Source organism: Clinocottus analis, unplaced genomic scaffold (genome assembly GCF_023055335.1).
Source record: "Clinocottus analis isolate CAN_PGR_092001 unplaced genomic scaffold, fCliAna1.0.p SCAF_3, whole genome shotgun sequence".
NCBI classification, from domain to species: domain Eukaryota; kingdom Metazoa; phylum Chordata; class Actinopteri; order Perciformes; family Cottidae; genus Clinocottus; species Clinocottus analis.
In genome coordinates, this window is record NW_027176042.1 from 16,058,406 (window position 1) to 16,082,637 (window position 24,232).

Below are 24,232 nucleotides of genomic sequence, written 5' to 3' on the forward strand. Positions count from 1 at the left end.
GTAGCTACCCAAATCACTTCTTAAAAAATAGAAAACTGCTCCAGGCTGCTATTATTAAGCCTCAGATCCAATGGGAAGTTGAACCTTTGATCTGTTTAGGGTACTGTGTATTTGCATTTTATAATGAGATCAAAGCGAGGTCCAGGGCCCCTGCAGAAGGCAGCTCTGCGCCCCATCTCCGCACACAGGACGATTTACAGACCAAAGCTATATTTCGCTGTTAACAAGATCATGTAAGCGCTATGGGGCTCAGTGAAAATGCAATGGGAGATTCAATGTTTGTTCGGCAATCAACAGGAGTCTTACATTCTCTTCCAGCTAATTTTTTCTTTCCTGTTCACAGGTGTGGAAGAGAAAAATAAAATAAAATCATGCCAGTAGCAACACTCTCCTCAAAAGTTAAAGTTCAAGAGCAAACATTTCAAGCATTTTTAAACTGGTTGAGAATTGCTTCAGATTTTCTTTGGCATTCTTCACCTGGAAGAAATGCAGAGGGGAATTTACACACTGCCTGAAGTGAGCCTACAAGGAGCCGGGAGAAGGTTTGAGATCAGCATGGAGGTCAACATTTGAGAGTATATGTGGAGTCTTTACTCAATACGGATCCTGCCCACTTTTTTTTCTTCTTAAATATACCAGAAAAGAAACGGCACACACTGTCACTCCTTTGACAGAGATGAGCACAGTTTCATATTTTCTGATGACCTGATCAAAGGTGGAGAAGGACTGCATACCAGTGGTGGGCTGTCAGGGCCTCCAGGAATCACAAAGTTACAACTATTTTATAATAAAAAAATAATTATATGTATTTTTAATTATAATAACTAAAAGTTATAGCTTTTTTATAATGTAATTTTTTTATCAGAAATACACTACATGTATTATAATTATTTTCTCATTGCACAGCTGCCTTCATCTGTTCCTCTGCTCCTTCATGCCTCTCATATGGCTTCTTGGGACCTGTTTAACAGCATTTTTGATCCAATTACATTTAACTTCTCTTCCTCTATGTAAGATTAGCTTGGTTAAAATACATGGAAGAGCCTTCGCAAAACCCTACACGTGTGATTGGTCACAGGGCCCGCGTGACCATTAACATGCGCTGTGATTGGTCAGTGGGGCACCGCGACTTCTGTCTACCAGAAAACTAACTGGTTGAACTCAGTAGAAAGGAAGGGGCAAGTTGTTGAAACATATTTAGAATTTTTTTTTTTCTCTCTTTCATTTTTATAGTTTTGCTTCGTGTATTTTTTTTTATACCTTATATCCGAAGGAGTAGACTTGGTGGTGAATTTACTGGCAATGCCTTTCTCATGTAGGACGTTTCAGGAAAGACTTAAAAACTTCTAGCTTCTACCTAGAATCAAAAAGCTAGCTTGCTGGTGGATTATGACCTTCTTGTGTACTGATGATGCCTTTCACACAGAGGATTACGGTAATGTGGTGAGTGAAATGCTATGTAACTTCTTTTTTACATGTGCAGTATTTAATCAGACACAGCACTGCTGCTGTTGCTGCTGCCGCTGCTCAGACTGGGGCCGAGCCTCTGACCTCCAAGGTGCAGTAGCAGCTGGAGATGCATGTGCGTGCAGGGTTTTCATTTTTGTTGGATAGTTTTTGTTATTACTAAATGTGATTGGTTGTTTGGTGGATATTTGAACAACATGCATTGTTGATGACCCGACGTATTTGGGCTGGTCAAGTCAGTTAGTTACGATGTACAACATCACGCCGCGCAGCGCTGTGGCTGTCCACGCTGGTGGATGTGGCTTCGTGAGCCAGGCCCCGTGCATTGTTCAACTGCAGTTTCCTGTTCTTTTTTTTCGCGTTATACTGATGGAGTGGCTCCGCGGATCGGGTGTGACACTTTTTTCCCCAAGTCCGGCCGTGATGTGGACTATACGGCACTCGTTGAAGGCCTCTTCTAAAACCACGGCCCGCCACTGCTGCATACAGTTAAAAAACATCAGGGAGGTCTGTTTGCTTGAATTAGCCCACCTAGTAATCAATAAAGCATTATTGTAGAAACACCTGAGCGCTTTAAACATGTTTGAATACAGTTGATTAATCAAGATGATACGCATGAGAGTATGCCTCACAAGAAAAACTCAGATTGCACTAAAACATCTTTTAATTTTATGTTTTCAACCAAGAATACAGACTCAGGTCATGATTTGACATTGGTTCTCTTTGGGAGCAGATACTTTAGCATTTCAATAAATTGACAAATACTAATCGGCAAAGCAACACTTACACTAACTTCAGGAACAAACTCTTAACTACTAAGGGCATAATGCTTGCACGAAGAGGTTGACAACGGGAATATCCCCTCCCCTGCATCTGTCTTCTTGAAGTATCTTGAAGCCATAAGCCTGCAAATCATATGTACAGCAATTGCACCACAAACCGTTGAATCGAAAGTGAGAAAACGCTGATTCGGCATCCATGACACGCTAGACAGCATCCGTAAAGACACGGGGCAGATCTGAGAAGCTTTAACAACAGACTTGAAAACTAAATTCAGCTCATATTCTTTTCATTCAATTACTAATCAGAAAGATAATCCACAGTCCACAATCCACAAATTCCAACATGCTCTAAAATACTGAAACTGACTCAAAGTTAACCCTAATCCTGTTTTCAAAGTGTTAAAAGTCTCCTCTTTGTGAGGCGCTCATCGAGGGAAAAAAGGGCTTGGTCTTCTGACCTTGAAGTGGGAGAAGACTATTCTCCCTTTAATCTCCATTTTACATTTCCTGTGATGGCTTTGAAATATAAAGGACTGGGAAACTGATATGAATTATAATCAGGAACACACAATGGATTTTACTGAAGACAGGGGCTGCAAGCAAAGCAAGTATCAGTAAGGCAGATGTTCAAATAAGCCACACTCGCCATACAAGAAATAGAGAGACAGAGATGCTACAGTATACAAGCTGAATAGTACAAAAGAATGCTGAGATTGACCTGCAAAGTATGAATCAAAAGTCCCTCAGAGAGCTGGAGAGAGTGTTCAGAAAAGCAACATCTAATTGCTTGCTCATCAATGCCAAACGCATATTCTGCACTCTCGAAGGCAACGTTCACATTCTTTGACCTTGATGAATTATCTGTTTTTATTGACAGCACTTATTGATATTTCTTAAAAGCGCAGGCTAATGTAGTTCTATTGAGATTATTAAATGAGCTGCTGGTGCCCGGATTAGCCCGGTCTCATCTCCCCTGCACAGCTTGCATTATCATACAGAACAGACGCATGTGTGCGTGGAGTCCCAAATTCCTGCAACAGACATCTCCAGGGGAACAGAGGAGCGATGACTAAATCCGACCTACATTCACCCCACCCAGGCATGCCTGCTTCGAACTAATTACACACACAAGCATACTTAGTCCCACTATAGGTAGATTCATACCATATAAATGGTTACAGTGCAGGGAAACATTGCTGATGTATGCATATTACAGAACCACCTGTTACTTTCACAAAGACTTAACTCATGACTGTAAAAGCTCCTAGTTACCTCCTGATGTTTGGGACAGAACTTACTTTGGCTTTTGCACAGGCTTAGATAAAAATATAATTTTTGTGAAATACTCCAAGCACAAAAAACATTAGAAACAAACCTAAGGCTACTTGGAGCTTGATCAAATGCCCCGGGCATGGAAACAGCATATTGGATTTCATTCAAATGTCTTATGCATTGAAAATATTGTATAAATATTCTGTACACGCTTTGTGTATTCTCAGAAAAAACTATGGCAGGAAAAATACCCCATTAACAAGAACCGAGAAAGAATTGTGACGCAGGCTCTAGCGTATGAACACATCTTCAAACCGCTGTGTCCTGTCTGTGTAGTACAGCATCCTGGTTAGAGTGATGTGGTGGTTTTTGTCACTCTTTAAATAGGGGATATTTCAACAGTTGCAGCCCACATTAAGGTCAAAATTTGTTGATCTGTGCAAGCCTTCCCTAAGTACTCGAAAAGCGTCAATCTCAACCAACGCTGACTAATTCTATAACTTCCTCTTACACCCAAGGTATTATTCCGGTTACGTCAGATCTCTATTACACCCAACACTGAAAAGAAAAGCTCACTCTCGTCACTGTATATAATTATTCATTTCTGTGGTTAACAAAAGACAACATGGCAAAGAAGAAATTCCATTAAATCAATTGTTCCTTGATTCAAGGCCCATTGCGCCACGCCATTTCATGGAATAAAAAATATATATACTTCTGCCAAAGATTTAATGTTTAAAGGATAATAGATGTTCTCAGGACTCACTTAAAAGCAGTATAGACTAGATTTTCCTATAGTAAAATAAAGTAGTGAATTTAAAGTAAATTACCTATGTGCAATTTTCACCTTTTCCTTCTGTAATATTATAATGAAAGCGATAAAAAGCAGATTATCCTATTATAAAATAAAGTTTAATTTCATGAAAATTACACTAAACAGTACTTATGTGCATTTTCTTTTTACTTTTTCACATTTCTCTTCTGTAATATTTTTATGATGCAATCTTTACAAACGGTGTAAACTAAAACTTAAAACCCAACATAAAAATCGGTTTTGATTTATGGAGTTATGTTGTGAATTTAAGGCTACAGTTGGTAACATTAATGAAAATAAATGTTTGTCATATATTACAAACTGTCACTGTCGCACACACAATACAGCAACATAATCTTGATTCATGAGCAGTGATTGACTGCGTTAGAGAATCCCCGGCTCTGATAGGTCGCTTTCCTTTCGGGCACGGCGGAATCTTGCAAATGCCATTGGGAGCATTAAAAAGAGGCAGAGGAGCCTGATGTTTTCACAGATTATCTGTGTCATTTACTACTGTGGCAAAAAGTTATTTGTATATAAGTTACGAACTATAGCTTTAAAAAGTGAACATTTTTCATGAGCTAACACTGCTTGAAACTGCAGGCTCCAACATTGAAAATCTGCCCTGGTCAGTTAATCCCCAAGAGTATTGAACCCATTCGTTGCTACCAAGTAAATTTTAGAAAGACAAATGGTTAAAAATCAATACTAAAAAAATAAACGGTACAGCTGCTGCATTTCAGCCACATCTAAAATGTCACATCTTCAAAACAGCTTTTATTTTAAAATTAGGATTGTATGACATTTACAAAACTTGAATGCCATTTATTATTTGTAGGCATTCAAAGGTTTTAAATACAAGTCTAATATCACTAAGTGTTTTCCGAGCATGTGAATCCTGAAATCAGCACCTGATTTTGTGATGAAGCTACACTTACAACGACAAAATAACCAAAAGCCTACGAAAGCCAGTGAATTAATACCATGTAGTCCTTTGTGCTGTAACTCGGTGGAACTGTAACTGGTAGGTAGAGAAAATCTGCAACCCTGCCATCAACACAAGTTTGATTCCCACTGAGGACACCCACTCTAAAATATATAAGAGGTGGATGCTACGTTGCTGCCAACTAAATAAGGATGATGAAGGTAAAAGAGGGAACAAAGGTTGCAAAGTGAAACAATTCATTTCCTCTCAAAAGGCCTGGCTACAAAAACTAAAATCCATCCATTTATAATAACACATGCTTTCTCATCTCCCTCACCTACACACATACATGCACACGCACACACACACACACACACACAAACACACACGCACACACACCTCGATGCAGCTTGTACAGATCTTGTCGCCCCAGGAAATGGGCTTCATACATCTTGTCTGACTGCAATAAAGCCGAGCCTAAGATTCTATTTCCAATAAACGTCGACTGATTGGAAAACTCATTCTAATATCAATTTCCATCTGGGCCCTTTAAAAGGCAATCAGCATAGCTTCATCTCGGTATATCATGGGCTCCTTGAGATGATGACACAGCACTGGCTCTCTCTTCTGCATAATGGCCTTCTCCTATCAAGGCATCTGCAATGAATAATACCACCCATGAATGGGCTATTTAGTCTGTGTTCGCACAGATAGGGGCCACTTCTCTGAATATTAATCCAGGGTTTTACACTTCATATGGTTCTCTCAGGGCTGCACCATTTTTCATTCGGAGGAGTAAGGCACTTAGTGTGATTTGGCGTACTCGTAGTTTCTCTCCAAGCTTTCTCAGAAGTGACAATGGTGATTACCAACGGCATCTCACTTTGTTTAAGATGCCTGGTGACCACAAAACAATGAATTACGTCAAGGAATATAAATATCAACTCTACTACAGGCTGTCAACAGTTCACTACAAAACTGTTAAGTCAAAGAAACAGATCCATGAGTCAATTAACTGATTTGAATTACTGTATATAACTGTAAAAACTAAACACACATCCAATTTCAAAAGCTCTACAATTATGTGTCCTATTTGCATTGACATAAAGTATGTTCAAGTCAGAAGTCCCATAACCAGAATCCAACTATCATCACCATGATGGCAAAACAACTTTAACATCTGCTATATCAGCTGAAAATAAAGGCCAGATGGCTGTTTTTCTCACCTTCCAGCCACTGCCTGCCTCCCTGTAGTAGGGAAAGTTATCACAGATCCACTGGTAGATCTCGCTCAGTGTCATCTTCTTCTTTGGCGAGCTGTTGATGGCAAACGTGATTAGGCTGGCGTAGCTGTATGGCGGCTTGCCGTCCTTGTGCTGCTGCACCTCCTCCTGGTCCAACGTGGTGTTAGGGTCCAGTAGGGCACTCTTCTTGCCCATGCCTGGCCCATGGGCATTCTGAGCATCCGCCTTGCGGATGGCCGCCTGCATGGTCAGCTGAGGAAGCCAATCCATGGAGGTCAGGCTGCTCTCCAGCTCCGACGTCATGGTGACGGCAGGCTGGCCGAGAAGGGGGTGGGGAAAATGTGGAGGTGGATGCTGTTCGTTGACTGACGCAGAGGGGACCAGGTGTGGAATAACAAACAGAGACAGTTTGAGGATGGAAGGCTTCCTTAGCTCAAGGCATCAGCATGACGTCTTCTGTAGGTCAACTCTAGAGAAACAGAAAACAGAAATGCCTTTGTTAGTCAACTATTCTTTTTTTTTGCTAGAAATACAGTAGTACATTGTACACACAAATTATGTACATAAGCAATACAGCAGAGAGGAAAAAGAAACGCACGCAAGGAAGCAACTCTAAACAGTTTGGCCAACATTAAAAACCAAGTGTCTGTGTAAAGTATGCTTATATTAGCTGTGCAGCAGATCACAAGCCCACCACTTTCTCCACCACTTGCTGCTCTCAAAGCTGACTCATAGCTGGGACTCCATCTGCACAGAGTGAGAGTGAGAGAGAGAGAGAGAGAGAGAGAGAGAGAGAGAGAGAGAGAGAGAGAGAGAGAGAGAGAGACAGAGAGAGACAGAGAGAGACAGAGAGAGAGAGAGAGAGAGAGAGAGAGAGAATGCCAGGCAATTGTTTTCACAACTGCCAGCCAAATGGGGGAATGGCTCAGGAGGAATTCCGACTCTCTTGAGGGTAGTAAACCCCCTCTCCTATTTTCCCTGCCTGCCAGCTTGCCTGCCTCCTCCCCTCTGCCTCCCCTAGACGTGAGCCTCTGCCGTAAACAAGGCAGCTAGTGTCGTCTTGCAAACAGTCCTCGACCCTGTGTGTCGGCCGTGCTGTGCAGAGTGCAGCCCGCAACAGCCCGTCTCTCTCTCTGTCCCTCTCAGCACACTGCCCTCCATGTCTTAAAATAGAGAGGCAGAGTAGAAAGGCCTAAAGTTACAACCGTAGGAGAACACGGGGCTATATGGGAGAAGAAAATACTGAGCAGGATGACACTGCAATCTGGCTGAGAGAGGGAAAAGAGAATGGGCGGGAGAATGAGAAATCCTTACAAAGTTGTGGGATTTTTTTGTCTCTACTGAGCATGCTCACATAAGAGTGTGTGTGTGTGTGTGTGTGTGTGTGTGTGTGTGTGTGTGTGTGTGTGTGTGTGTGTGTGTGTGTGTGTGTGTGTGTCTGTGCGTGTCTGTGCGTGTGTGTGCGCGTGCACACACTCACGCTGTCAGGCTGGGAATAAATAGTCCCGACGGCACTCAATAGGTCAAATACCATATCTTTCAAAAATAGTATGTGTGTGCAGGAATCATAGCCATTAATTTAAACAATTTTTATTATTTTTTTCAAAACTGTGATTTAAAAGGCTTTTGAGATTAATCTTAAACACTTTAAATACAATTTATCTAAAAGACATTTACTTCAAATTGTGTTCTTTTTATGACTATCAGCTTTTAAACAAGGCCTGAAGAAATACGTTTGTTATGCGTTTCATATACATATATATTATATCCTACGTTATTAGCGGGTCATAAGGCAGTGCTGGACGCTATCAACCACAAACAAGAAGTTTGTGGTTGTCCCTATCAATTGATCTGTCAGAGCCAAATTAATATCCGCTACTAGTGTATACAGCCAGAGTCAGATGAAGGCATTTCTCATGCATCTAAAACAGAACTTCTGAGCAAAATGCATTCACAACTGTATTTTCTTGTATTTCCTGTCTTTAATCTTAATGAACCTATAAACTATGGCCAAACATGCAACTTCAGGCTGAACTTCCAAGTTTTGAGAAAGGCGATAGCATAAAACAAAAGCAGCATTATCTAAATTATTAAGTCATAATTTGGATAATGAGGGGTGGTTTGAGGTGGTTTTATTAATGTTTTGACACTTTATTTCCACTATCAATACTGGTCACCTTTGAAACCTATTGCAACAGATTGAAATCAAGCAGCCCACAACTATTATAATGCAATGAGAAGAAGAACACGACTTTCAAGCCTTTTGGTAATCAAACATAGATTTTTGGGTAGTTTCACTTTACTCTTCTGCTTGAAAAAAAAAAAAAAAAAGAAAGAAGATTATTCATCGTGCTTTTTTAATTCTCCATGTTTCCTCACAGGTTGGAGGCCTGGATGAAAACAACAATGGTTTTGAGGTAACTCTCCAAGCTGCTCTAGTCATGAACAGACTCATAGATGAGCAGACGTGCTGACTGACTCTTGAAAGGTGAGTCAGCCTAATGGTGAAGATCAGTTCCTCATCACTGAAAAGACAAACAAATGATGCACCAAATATCTCCACCCTGTAACTGAAATAAAAATGACTCACACGCTGCTACTGACAGTAATTTTCTTCTTTGAGTGGCAGCCTATTGGAATATAAAACTTATTTAATTTTGAATATTGATCTACATATTATAATTCATATAACTATCTGCACCAACCACACTTGTAATAATATTCTAGGAAACCTTTCACATTTCAGTTACAGTAGCTTGAACTATACTGCAATGAATGCAACCAGACATTACATACAGGTTTGTGATGAAATACCACAAAAAAGTCACACATATATTATAATTATATTTTGTCAAGCCCAACAGCATTAAATAATTACTATAAATGTATCAGGAAAAAAATGAATTGACAACCACTTTGATACTTGTTGAAGCATTTCGATGATTTTCCAAACAGAAATATCCCATAAATATCTGCTTCCAACTTCTCTAAAGTGAAAATTTGGGGCATTTTCTCTGTCTTAGATCCCTGCAAATGGAATATGTGTGGAGAGTCCAGTGGTTGAAAAGCACAAAACATTTGAACACATAACCTTAGCTGTGACTAAACAATTAACCAATTACTTCAGAAGAAAATGGCAAATTTAAATACACTGAATTAATGAATTGCAGCTCTATGATACAATCACCTTGAACCACACTGCAAGCTTAATGATTAATTACCACTGATTTAAATCATCGCTCTTCTGATTCAATTAAGCCAGGTGTTCCTAATGACCTGGCAGCTCAGTGAAAAACCTGTATGAGGTTAAGTCTTTGTGGTCTCGATGTAAATGTTTCCATTGACACCAACCGCTCAGTATAAATGGGGGCGAAGAAGAAGAAGAAAAAGAAGAAGAAGAAGAAGAAGAAGAAGACTGCAGAGCCTCCAGGGGGCCACCAAAGGTGAGCTGATATAGACAGGAGTTGATGAAAGGCGCTCCGCCTACGACACAGAGACGTATGCCATTTGACCCTCGACGCTAATGATCCAGCTGCTACATAATCTGTAGGGCCAAGTCGGTGTCTTAATTAGAGAACCTTGGGCTGCGGCAGGAATGATGAAGCGCATCACAGGCGGGCAGTAAGGCGGCCCCCCTGCTGCCTTCATTACCCTGCCAGGCAGTGGGACAGTCAGAGCAGGGACAAGCCCCAGCCTGCTGCCACGTCAGGGATGACTGTCTGAGTGTGTTCATCGACGGGTCTGGAAGGAAGCAGAGCAGCACTGAGCAAGATGAGAAGAAAAGCCAGGGGAGATGAAGCAGTAAGGGGAGGGTGTGAAGACCACAGTGATGATGGCATCAGGCCTGGCAGAGAGCAAAAAGTGGCAACAGAGTCTGCGTCCAAGTAGTCTGAGAGGGAACAGACTGCGATGTGATATAACACACACACACACACACACACACATACACACACACACACACACATAAAGAAGAAGAAGAAGAAGAAGAAGAAGAAGAAGAAGAAGAAGAAGAAGAAGAAGAAGAAGAAGAAAACTTCCTTCTCTCTTGACTCTAATTTGTTTGAATGGAGCACTAAGACGTAAAGACGGATGGTCAAACGCATTCTCTATTCAGCACTCAAAGTGTCTTCATCCTTCCAGGATTAATAGCAGATTCAGATCTGCATGTGAAATTGAAAAAGAGTTTCTAAAACATCTTAATTGATTAAATTCTTGACAGGAATTATCAACGTTCCAGCTGCCGATTGAGCACCGACAGCGAATCTGTGAGTGTGTTTTGCGTCTCAGCAAAGTGGCTCAATCAAGCCGACAGCATGGTTATTACACACGTATGCCAGGATCCATTTTATTCAAGAAAATCCAATGAGGCAACAAGCTGAGTAACAACCAGGGATTACTTTACATAACACAGCAGATTACGTCAACTTCATCATGTTAGGCAAGTACCTACTGAGCAACTGCATCATAAAAAACAGCGCAGTTCCCCATCTCCACTATTGCAAAATTCATGTCTGTACTTAGCAACCGCTTAAAAGTTTTAGTACCCCTAACGATGCATGGGCCAGGATGAAATTAATATTTCAAGTGTGATATTGCTACAATGAATGATACTTGGTAATCTTCAACGTTTCATATAATGACAATTACCATCTAATTCACTTCAATTCTAATGCAGCAGGAATAGATGTTTTTATGAATGTGGGTAATTAATCACTTGAAGGTAATCCATTCTTTATAAATTCTTAGATTTAGCAAATATTTACAACTAAAAATGATAAAATATGAAATGTGAATCCCATTTTCCCATGTTATTCTAATTGACATACATTAAAATAAATACACCACTGTGTAGCTACAATATGCAATATTATATTTTTTTAAGTTGAGGCGAGGCGCTTTCTTTTGAGCAAGAACAGTAACACTAGACTGTGTTGCCAGCTGCATCCACTTCCATGTAAATACGTTGTATTCAAGGAGTGCATATAATTTACTTTCCCCACAGTTGGGCTGGGATGTTACCAGTTCTACTGGCAAGATCAACCTGAACCTGATGGTAATCATACTGATCCACGCTTTGATATCATTTCATTGAATATTATTGTCCGCCAGCAGCCAAACATCGTCAGCAGTGTCACTATACACAGGTGCAGGACACAATTTATATGACTATGTGAGTCTTCAATCAAACTATGGGGAAAAGGCAGCGATGGGGCTCTGAATCCTTCTTATCCTTCTAGGACCTTCTGAAGATCTGGTTTAATTAAGGTAATGGTTTAATCAAGGTAATTTAATCAAAGATAAGCACTTAACATGCAATCTGCATGATTACAGTCTGATGCGTTATGGTAAAAGCAACATGTTTCATATTTATTGCAACACATGCAGAGTTTTCCCTTTTTATAACTGACTTTCATTAATTAACATTTAAATGGATTTTACGTTAACATATAAAAGATAGTTATCACATGCTCATGTGTTCACTGAGTGGACTTAGTATATTTTTGCACTATTAGCTGTATTTGTGCTGCAAATACTCTTTCTGTGTCCAAGTGTGGTTTATTATAAACGTGTCAAACCATTGACTAACATGTCATACCACAGCATTTATGACCTCAACTAGTTTGTGAGGGATGTCCCAACAGAATGATCCAACATTACACTTTAAAATACTGTGGAAACATTTCCAAAGAATACACTGGGTTGGTCCAAATTGCTGAATGCATTTTTTTGTCTGTGCTCTGCCGTTTGGTATAAAACACCTCCAACTCAAATCCAACAACTTTACTTTCATAAAAATGATGTTGTAGTGCATATGGTTTTTCTGTAGTTACATTCTGAGATCCAGGACTTCAAAATAAATGTGAAGCAGTTGTTAAAACTTTATACCTTAAAGAGCTAAAATCCCTAGAATTATCAAAAACCACAAGTAACAATTTCAAACCACTATTTTTAAGATCTGAAATAAACTATAGACAAAATATACTATATACTATAATAAGATCGCTGCACTCTAGTCTCTAGTTCCTCTAGTTCCACTCTAGTTCCTCTGGTTAACAACATTTTGCAAACAGAGGAAACTACTGACTGAAGCAGAAGTAGAGGAGGCTCACTAAAGGGAAGCATGTACAACTAGAAAGGTGAATAAGACATGTTTTACTATTTGAATTACAGGTCAAGTCTCAGCAAAGAGAAACTAATCAGGTAGCAGTGCATTCCCAGTAGGGATCAGGATTTAAAAACTGAACAAAACCCCCCAAAGGACAGTTAGTGAAGGATAAGAAGCTGAACCAAAACAGACAGAACACACTCTTCATGTTTTCATCCATCAGTTTGATAATGTGCGGTCAATAAACCTGACAAAATGAAGTAACCAAACACATATCAGTTTACCTGTAACTTTACCTGCAGTGTTTTGAGGGCCAGAATATGCAAAGATGAAACCAAATGCTCACAAAGACAGAAAGGACACAATCCGATGTAGTGCTTACTTTGGTGTAGAAGTAGGTATGAGTGGGAAATCTATGTTTGTCATTGGTGTGGATGAGTCAACATGGCTTATTTGATGCCCATTTGAGTCCATGACCCTGCTTGTGACTATTGTTTCTTGCAGGTCTGACACTGTTCAACTTGTGAAAAGGGGCACTTGTTGCAAGGCATGTGCTCACTACAGACATCACTAAGGATAACACAAAGGAGTTTCTCCACAACAGATATTAGTAATTACTTGTACTTTTTTGTACTTTTACTTGTACTCCCAGTCATAATTCCTGCTCCTCTTTAGTGGAAACATGCTTATACATGACTAAAGAGTGGAAGCTCGACTTCACAATGAACAGAAAAAAAATGTGACAGAAATCCTGTAATATTAAAAGGAATAGTACAACATTTTGGAAAATCAGATTGTTTGATTTATTTTCAAATAATTATTTGATTGATTCCACTCTAACGTCTGTGCTTATGTCGCTAGAATAAGGAGGCAATAGTGCGCCACAGGGATGACGGATTTCATGTTTGTTAAACATTAAGCCATAAGCAACCAATATCATAAGAGCATGACGTGATGTCACACCGCAAAGCTTGATGTGTTCTGCATGATGACATTTATTGTCTTCACTAAAAAAAAAAAGAACTTCAAGACGAGGGGACGGGAGTACAAATGCTAACTAATTTCTGTGTTTAGGACTCATTCCTGCAGCAGTCTATTAGCCTCCCTTAGCATAAAGACTGGAGGGAGGGGGAAACAAAGTAAAAAATAATCCACCGTCTAACCACTGCACACTTGAACGTTTGCTCTGAACAGAATCAGATAGATTTGTGGTTGTAGTAGGAGTTATTTTCTGTAGCAAAGTGTTGGTAGTTGGCCAGAGCAAAATTTGATAAAGCATTAACATTTTTTTATCCTAATTCCCCATGTTGGGTGTTATTTTCTATTTTCCCTTTGCCGTTTCTGGTGTCTCAAATAACAATGCATTTATATCATATGACACTCCACCACACCACAGCTAGCCTATTATATTTTCTACCTAGAACACCTGCCTGCCTAACAACTTCCCTGCAAATACCTGTGCATTACTGTCATCATTTCCTCTCAGAGAAAAGAGTAGGCTATGCAGCTCACATTCTGACTACCACTTGCAGACACAAGACTGTTGATAGGTACCAGACCAGTGCTCTCCTGCACTTATCTGCAATTTCCGCGATTAATCCCCTTTTACAGCAGTCATGCATCCATCACTGGTAACACTCCAACAGCATGTGCCTGCTCTGCTACACAGACACAGCCATTAGGGCCTGTGATGGTTGTACCGCCATATATGATACCACAGAACAGTAGATGCGATGAATGCTGCATTAAAAACACTGTCACTAGAATTTAAACAGACCACAATAAATATTTACATCCCTGATTGTTAAATGCCGGCCAGACATTGGTGTGTGTGGAGGGAGAGGGAGAGAGAACGTATTATGACAAGAATCTTCCTGTAGTGTGATGGTAACTTGGCAAAAGGGAGGGGAATCGCTAAGCGTGCTCCCTCTGTTATGCCTGAAGATTTGGCACATGCACTCACAACAACAACAGTGATGTAACCTGGTAACAAGCCTCTGGCATCTTTACTCTCGACCGAAACCAGGGTCATACCTTCCATATCAACAGCTTTATATCCAGCGTGGGAGAAGCTCTTGTTTTCCAAGCGATTGCAAGGGGGATAAATGGGGAGGGGTGGGAACTCAGGCTCACCTGCCCTTCAGTCAAAGGAAGACTCCTCACTTTTTCCAACCCTAGAGGCAAAAGGACTTAGGGAGTTATTTTGGAGCTCCCTCAAACTAAAATAGCAGTGCATCTGAGTATTGTGATTGCACGTGAGCTGTAATTATGCAGCGAACTACACTAAGCCTCATCTTCATTAAAAAACAAAAAGTGGGTAACGGTAATACCTAGACAACAGCTTTTAATGTCAGTCTTCCTTCTCAATTAAAAGCTTAATGGTTCAGCAGCAACCACCCCCAAGGAAGAAAGCATTAATAACCCAGCCTTTACTTGCATTTTTAGGATGTGTCAATTATCTCTTCTCCACTCACACCACACGGCTGGACACATTGTGCAGCCTACTGCAGAGCCGGTTGCCAAACGTGGCCTCCTCATTTTACAGTGCAATCTATGAGACTGTTTTATATTTGGATTATGCTGTGTTAATGTTGGATTTTAAAGATGCAGTCTTCTCTGCTGCGTTTTTAGAAGAAGAAAGAAAAAAATAACAGTACCCATGCTCTTTCTGCTCCCCTACTGCCTCAAGCCCTACTTCGCCTATGGTTGAACAATTCAAGTCCATAATTATTCTGCCAATCAATCGGGAGCGCAATTGTGGCTGTGGGGCAGTTAAAGCTGAGGAGAGAGAGTTTTCAACAAAGCAAAGATAAACCTGAAGTTCTTTTAAACCCACTGAAGCTTAAAAAGGAAAGAGACACCTTTATATATTATGAGTCAGTGCCAAACAAAAGAGGTCTTCTTAGTATTTGGTGAAGAGAAAAAGACTCCAGCTGCTGGAGACATACAGAAAACCATGACGAGTCCAACTCTCTCTGCAGACCATGCAGAGGGACAGAGGATCATAGTAGTGGAAGATCTTGGAGTTGGCTGTGGATCAACTGAGGCGCTTCAGGCTGTCTGGAGAGGCCACTAAGCGAGCAACAGGGTTTGTGACCCTTGAATGCCAACAGTCAATTCAAGAGAGAGAAATGTGAATAGATGCAGCCAAGTAAGGTATTAGATATTCCAGAGATGCTCTCAGCAGTCAGCCACTTTCCATGTTAATGTGAGTTTGGTGGGCTGGATGTACAGATAAAGACAGAGAGAGATCTAGGCAGAAGAAGGCAGCACAAGTACCTCATTGTGTAATCTGCAGGTCAATTCAGAAACACATACAACATTCCAGTAATTGAATAAGCTTGCATTGAATCAGAGCAGTGATCAGGAAGGGTTGGTCTTGCTGTCCCTAACAGCTTGCCTGCGAGGTGGCCTTTGTTTTGGAGGTGGCAGGGGTGCCATGACACTGACCATGCAAACCCAATTACCCCAGTCCCACGGCCTGGGGGCCCGCATTAACACACTCCCCCTGGGAGGTTGACTCCATGCCAGCCTGGCAGGCAGCAAGATCCTGCTGCTGAATCACAAATAGACCACTTAAGGCACTGGCAGATCACGCGTTTTGGTGGCAATCTTGAGAGCCTATCCTGATCTGCATTCACTAGATCCATTTCAATGTTAATGTTAAATATTGAGCTAGTCTTCGAGGCGAGCAGTGTGGAAACGTGAATTTGGGCCTGCATCCCTGGAATTAAAAACTGTCAATAGATAACTCATAGCCAGGAAAGTACATGTCCACCTGGGAGTACAATTTATCCCAATAGTATTTATTTCAGAACTTAGTAAAGATTAAATGGCAACTGTTTTGATAATTAATTATTTTCTTTATATTTTAAACATATTTTGGGGTGTGCCAGCGTTTAAATTAAAAATATTTTCGGCAATTGTCGACACTTAATGAGCTTAATATTTGACAGATTCATTATTTATAGAAATAATCATTAGTTACAGTTCTAATCTGAACCCTGAGTGACAGGCATTTTAAAATATGTCTAATGTGATGATTACAAAAGACTGTTAGGTCTGATGAACAGCTCATATTTAATTGTGTGTAATACTGTGTATAATACAGTATACTGTGACTCAGTCATAATGTAGCACGGTTAAATGTGTCCATGTCATCCCTTTCAGCAACAACCGTGTTTGAGCCTCATTTCCAAGTGAAACATAGACGTGCTACAAAAGAAACCCTGTTAGAATTACCCAAGCGTGATTTAAAGGAATTACCTGGGTGGGCAATGCATGTTCTGAGTGCTACATGGAGCAGGAATCAGGTCATGAATTTCAAATGTAGACAGCTATGGAGCTGAGAGAAGGAGCTGTACCACCGGTTACACCGAGACAAGAACACTCACTTTCAGACCCAGAAAAAGAACAAAGTAAAACACAAAATTTAAACAGAGTTGATATAGTTTGAGGTTTGGTAGATTTGTTAGATGTGCATCTCACGTAAAGCCTAAAATCGTCTTCATTTAGAATGGCACTGGAGTTGTAATTAAAACCATTTTGCTTTTTAATCAATATTCAATCTCTCAGAAATAATTAACAGCATATTAAAGAGTTTACTGCCTGACGGAGCTGGATGCCTCTACATGATTAAGCTGTTGGAGCGCTTTACTCTTTGACTCCTTGTGTCCCATTTCCCTGGTTTACTGTGCTTCCGTATAGGCTCTTTAAAATGCTCCTGCAGTCGCACCTGCAGATAATATCACAGCCCACTGATAAAATGCTACATGTATACTCTCCCATGTTCAACCAGATGTGGCTTTTAACACATGAACATCGGTTCATCAGTGAACCTGTAAGGGAAATGTAAAGCTGAATTAAATTTACTGAATGCAAAAGCTTCACAGCTTATAGTAGTTATTTATGATTATGGTTTTCATGGCATATTGTTGAGGAGCGGCCACCTGCCATAAATACATGCCCTTTCCCCGAGTGATAGTGAAGCCTGCACAAGGAAGTTGCACAACACTGCATGTTGTTAAATATGTGCTTTTTTAGATAGATTAGAAGTAGCTGGTCAATAGTTTAATCTTGGTGCTCAAACTGCTGCTTTACTAAATCCCTTTATCAAGCACATAATGTGCAGCTCATACACAGACACATCTACAGCCAATGAGTAGATACAAACAAGGCCAAGTTGAATGTAGCCCAGCTGATCAATCATCTGCTCGATCAAAATACATCACATACCTGAAGAGACAGTGCAGAGCAATATTTAATACAGAAACAGTCTGAGCAGCGTTGCAGAATACAGTATGAAAGCACTCCAATCAGCTGTTGAATTTAAACGGTGCCGTCTGACATCACCAGGAATTGTCTGTGTTTATACAAGCTAATAAATTCCTTGGGCATTCTCCAAATGACTTCCATGGTAATCTAGGGGCAGCTTGGTTTTCGTCTATTGCTGATTAGAAGAGAGCAGTGAAGTAAAACATGACGGAGGCTCTACAGCGCCATATGACGGACCAGGAATTTGGACATCGTGTTGGTGTCTATACCTGTTTTCTTCACCGTACTCCGTTCCATATAAATTCCAATAATTTGGTTTCCTGGAGACAATGTTGCTATTTATCAGGGTGTGGATGAGTAGGGTGGGGGATAGGGGAGTAGCAGCAATTATTGTTGGTTTAAGCTCTGCAGTCAAAATACCTCCTTGCATAAAACATGGATTTAACACTGTGAGGCTACTACATTACAGGAGCCACAATAGGTCATCGAAACCAGAGGATTTACCAACATAAATGGCAGACACTTGAGTTGGGCATAGAGTCAAATGTGTTTGGCTTCCACCACTGAACTGTCGAGACAGGATTTAATGGTAACTCAGACATAGTGGAGAGGAGGAGCGCACATCGGTGTTGAAGGTGAAAGTACAGGTGTAAAGGAAAATATTTGCTCACTTGTAACCACGATACAAAAAAGATTTAATGCCAACACAACTCAGTGGCACAAATTAGCTAACACAACATAATGAGATTGAGTGGAGTAACCAAGACAAAGCATAAAGATGATTGTTACAATACAACAATACATCATTTTGAAATAAACATCCTTGTAGAAGTTTGGATACACTTTCAGAAATGACCTTGATCCTCATTTATCAGTGTAGAAAATGTGATGTTTAAAAAAAGATCACGTGAATTTAGTAGCTTCTTATGTAAAAAAAAAAAAACAATTTCTGTTCAGCAACTAACTTCTCTACGAGCACATGATTGCATGACATGACTCTTCAAATGAAATGCACTGGGGTACAACATGGACAACACTATCAGCCTTGGCCATTATGACAAAGAATAGTGAGGAAAATAAATCAATTAATAACCGTTTCACACCTCAACACTTAACTGTACTAAATCAAGCATTTAAAACTACAAATATCCCTCACCAAATTGCAGCATTACAACATGACATTTGTCAATTCATTAAACCTTAATGTCGATTAATCACTCAGCTCTGATTTTAAAAGCGATTAGTTAACCTGTTAGTCAGCCAGTGACAAATAAACGCCACAGCCGCTTCAGACACTGAGGAATTCTAATGACATCCACACCCAGTGCACCTTCTGACAGCTTAGCACGTCACAAACACAGGAAATATCTACAGTGTGAAGAAGCAGTCAGGCAGCAATCGGAGAGGGTTGTCAGACAGGAGAAAAGAGCAGAAGGAGAAACTGGAGTACTGTTGTGAAATTGGCAGTGGTGTTTCCAATGAGGAACTCTAATTTCAAAGAAGGAAGGTGGAGAAGTTGTGTGGGCTGTTGACATTTTATTCTGATCTCTATAGCATCATATTGGTCACGATGGATCAACAGCTCCCAGCTTGTGAAATCGCTTGCTTTTAACATTGGTAAAGTCAGTTAATGTCAAATGTTTGGCTCAACTCCACTTCCTTAGTTGCCCTAAGACTCGGCTCCCTAGGTACTCTTTACAATTGGTTCAAAAACACAATGGGGTTTGTTTGCTTTTCCAGTCAATCACAAGCCTCAGAAGACAACAACTGTGTACAGCATTCATACAAACAGCAAAAAGAAATCTGGTTGTCACTTGGGGGTGCATTCAAACCAAATCAGACGTTACAGCGATCAGTGCAGGGTTGTGTGGCGGCGTAGGAGTGTCACTTGAATGGCCCATTTGTGTGACGCCATGCTGCTCGTATGCTCCAGGGATTGGCTGTCTGCATCAACATATACAGTCCAAAACGCACTACCCACATTAAAATAAACTTGCATTTTTGCCACAACAGCTGATTTGGTGTGAATGGCACTGAAGTCAGTCGATATTAAGACTAAAGATGGAAATGTTTACAGTACATTATTGATTGACAACTGTGTAGCTGACAAGTAAGAAAAGGGCAGAAAGTCTAAGAAATTAAAGTGAAACTTAACTATAATTGTTGAAAAAAACAGAACTCATCAAATCATCTCTTTTATGGACGTTGAGCCACTCTGGTATCTTTCAGACTCTGTGCGTTTCCTTTCTACACAGCCTGTGTAGCACAATAGTACAAAAAACACAACAACTCTCTCTTGTTGTGTCAACGCATTTAAATTAATCATCAACCTAATTTGTTTAATCTTTATGGTTCTTAAAATGTGGTAGTAAATGTACCTGAGGATCCATTAGTTCCTGACTTTTTCCAGGAGCTTATTGTTTGTATTTTTGGGCAAAAACCACCAACCTTTCTACTATGCCCCGAGAATGATTATCAAGATTTAAAGACCCCATGACATTGTAGGTCTCAGCCCATGTGAAGTGGCTGTTAACCTCCGATCGATCTGCAGAGCTCATCAATATCTTGAGTGCTTTACATCATTGGATGCGGACGGAGTAAAAAACATCCCAACATTGATTGAGAATTTAATTCTATAGGAGTGAATACAATCACATTAACACAGCTATTGGACAGCCCAGCACAGACTTCTGGGGTTTATGACACACTTCACTGACTGCAGTGTAAATGCATGTCAGTCAAAGCACCCACAGCACAATATTAACCATCTGCATAAACCAGTAACAGAAGAATCTACAGAGGGAAAATGTAATCAACGTTTGGTTGAAGGTTTGATTTTTGTATTCATTTTTTTTCTTATACGATTGTATCTTCTGTGATCCTTTTTATGACATTCACAAAATACTGTCACTCAAAATGTGTTGTTGTCGTGAAAGTTAACGCATTACCTCTTTGTAGTAAGCTGTGAAACATTCACAAACCTCGGAATTACATCAACAAGCATTTTTGGATGCTAAACTTTCAGCGCAATTCACACAAAAGCCTCATTACATTTGTTAACAGTGATGATGGTGCAAAGGTTGTTTTTTTTCACACCACGTCTTGCTGGTGTAAAAGATAAGGCTAATTAACGTGGCACCATTTGCATCTTTACCTCGATGTTTCAACAGCGAAGGGAAGAGAGCAGCCACAGCAGGCTAATGAATGTTTGATTTGAGAGGGAAGACTTCCTGTCACTTCCAGCGCTCCTGACATAACCCTCTCATAAACCCCTTAAATTTCCATGCCCTGCTATCTTGCTCGGCTGTCGGCATCTCACCTTTCTCCCCCGCCCATGCCTTCCCTCCCCCCTACCTTAAATTCTTAAGTTCATCCTCCCTCTCTCCCCCCTCCACTACCATCAACGGCACACAGGCAGCACTCATTACAGCAGATTTGCATGTCTGTTCCAGAGCAGTATGAGAAAAGATGAAACACAACTCCCAGTGGCTGCCTCTGCAGAGCTTCACTCATCTGACAGAAAGAGCTCCACCTTGGGCCCCAGACACAGCCAGCAAACAAATGCAGGCTTCTTAAACAGGCCATACGCACACGCACACACAGAATTTCTACTGCACCGTATATTCAGTTTAAATATATCTGTATTCAGGAAATAAATTGAAAAACAGAAGTCTATAGCTACTAGCACATTGCTCCCCTCCCTGTGAATTACCAACCAAACCTGCTCAGCTGAGAAGGATGACACCACGAGTTATGCTCCTGTGCCATCGCTCCCCATTCCCACTGAGATCTCACACACCTAAGACCAATGACCATCTTTTTTTTTATGTACATGTCATGATTTATCAACCGGTATTTTGGATTTTATTACAGTCAACTTGTGAGACTATCCATCTCTCTAATATATATATATATATATATATATATATATATATATATATATATATATATATATATATATATATATATATATATATATATATATATATATTTTTATTAGAGAGATAGAGATAGATAGATAGAATATGTTAACATAATTCAAAAGAATGCTCTCATAAATAGTGAGATATTAATTATGGCCAATCACCCCAAATTGAGCATAGACAATGAACAAGTAAAAAAAGCTCTATTTCTGTCTTTTAAAAAAAAGAAGCAAAATCAACTGTTATGGACAAAAGCATTGTAAAGTTGCTGACCAGCAGGAGAGGTATTGCTGAAGTAAAACAGGACAAATGCAACACGTATTAAATATTTGATCAGTTGGAGGGAGAATGTTGCTGCAACATTCATCTTAATTTTTTGTATTTTCCTTTAAGGTGCGAGAGTAGTGTGTTACCATATTCTGATACAACCACAACCGCACAAATGACGATGAGCACAAATAGCATGTCAACTTCTTGTTTAGCAATGACTAAAAGAGGGTGATTCCAGCAGCGAAAGTGGTGCATCTGTGCCGCGAGTCACTGTAAAAGAGAGCAGGCAGATATACCATACTACCTCCTGACATGTATTGTTCCTCACTGACCTCACTCGGTAAATGTCTCGATAACTTACAAGATATAAAAAGGTAATTCGGGATAAAAAGGAAATGTTTGAAAACGTATTCACATCCTTTGTATATCCTTAGATATTAATTAACAAACCCATTCTGCAGTCTTGATTTTGCGGGTTTAAATGCATGGATTGCATCATATCAACAAGGAAAATCCTACTCAGTCCACACTGACTCATACTCAGCAGATAAAGGAAATACATGAAAATATAAATGAGAACTTGGACATTATTTTTAAGACTTTCAGATCCATATTATCATAAACTTGCATTATAAGGATGAGATATATACATTTGTATATTACATACAACTTTATTACAACAAGCAACTTTGAACATATAAGATATAAAAAAAATAAGGAACAAGTGCTTTTTGGCCCAACACGAAGCAGGTCCCTGTACTTTAAAAGTGAACTATTATTTCACACAATCTGACAAAAAATCTGTCCAGCTAGAAAACCCATCAAAAGGCAAGGTTTAAGTTGAGAAACATACCGTACCACTAATTCATCTAAATTCATATTAAAAAACCTATTGACTGCACATTAGATGATTGTGAAACCACAATCTGTCATGCAGAGATAAGTGACCTAAAAATGTCTTTACTGTCACTCAGAGCTATGTTAACGGCCTCAAGGTTTCAACCAGAGTACTGCAAGTACGGCAGATCATCGAGGCTAGGCGTCTGGGAATTATGTATTTTAACATGTTTTAAAGTCAAACGTGTTATACAAGTAGCAACGTCCTTTAAGGAATAACTCAGTGTGTGGGTTGTGTGCCTAACGTTAGAGAGTGCGGGTGTACAGAAAAGAGACAGTGTGCAACAAAAGTTGTCTGTAGAGTGAGTAACTGTATAGCTGTGAACGTAGCAGTGCAGTGTGTCCGGTTCCGGCTGCTACAGGTTAAGTGTTTTTTTGTTGACATTTTTGTGTGATTTAAATTAATCTTGGTGCCTTTTTAGACAGACAGTTTGTGTTTTGAAGTCCTCTTTATTATTGCACAGTATTTCATGTATTAGAACAAAATGGCAAATTGGAAACTGCTGTGATATGTGACCCATAAGGCGACAGTGTTTATCATAGGTGAGAAACGTCAACAGATTTTTTTTTTTTTACTAAATATTTTCTACTACACATACCACTGAACATTTTCATTTATTCACCACTCTGTATAATGCCATACATTTAAACAGCACCACAAACTACGTTCTCCAAAACGGTCGTAAAGTTGAATCAACACCTCTCAACCAACGTTTTAACAAAAGCTGAACATTATAACCTTCATGAAGGGAGGATGTATTGCAGGACTGTTTTATTGGACAGCATTGGTTTTAGCGTGGTGTCTCTAATACTAAGTGTTGGCAACAGAGATCATTCTAGTCAAGACAAAGAAAAGCAGCAACTTCCCTTTGCAAATGTATCATATAAAGTTGCATTAAGCTATATCATATTATTAGTTTTGTTTGTAAGATACAATGAGATACTTAATGTTGCATTGTGTAGCACTGTCTGTGACCTCTACTTTAAATGCATTTAAAATAATTGAGGCTTTAAAATTACTCAATGCAGTTCCTTCCAGCTTTAAAACTGATTTAGCTATCCTGTGGTTGAAAAGCATACGTGTGATTCTGTAGTAAATTTTTGGGTGTGACCATATTTTGTGCTGGAGCCATAACAGAAAAAAAATAAACTGGCACCAGTATCACCAGTGATCTGTAGCTTGGCTTCTGGTTTCAGTTCTGGAGCAATTTTTCTAGCAAACCACACAAGGGCATGCTTTTGTAAGAGACGGAGTACA

General features: G+C 39.8%; 1 protein-coding gene across 4 annotated transcripts in view; it reads right to left on the reverse strand.

Annotated features, from left to right (window-relative positions):
- foxj3 (forkhead box J3) overlaps positions 1–24,232 on the reverse strand; it is a 72,946-nt gene that overhangs the window by 34,783 nt on the left and 13,931 nt on the right. For all 4 annotated transcript variants that reach the window (XM_068594728.1, XM_068594730.1, XM_068594727.1 and 1 more), the window contains exon 2: positions 6,487–6,973. In XM_068594728.1, coding sequence (XP_068450829.1) covers positions 6,487–6,807 — 321 coding nt within the window. In that variant the 5' untranslated portion in view covers positions 6,808–6,973. The remainder of the gene's footprint in view (positions 1–6,486; positions 6,974–24,232) is intronic.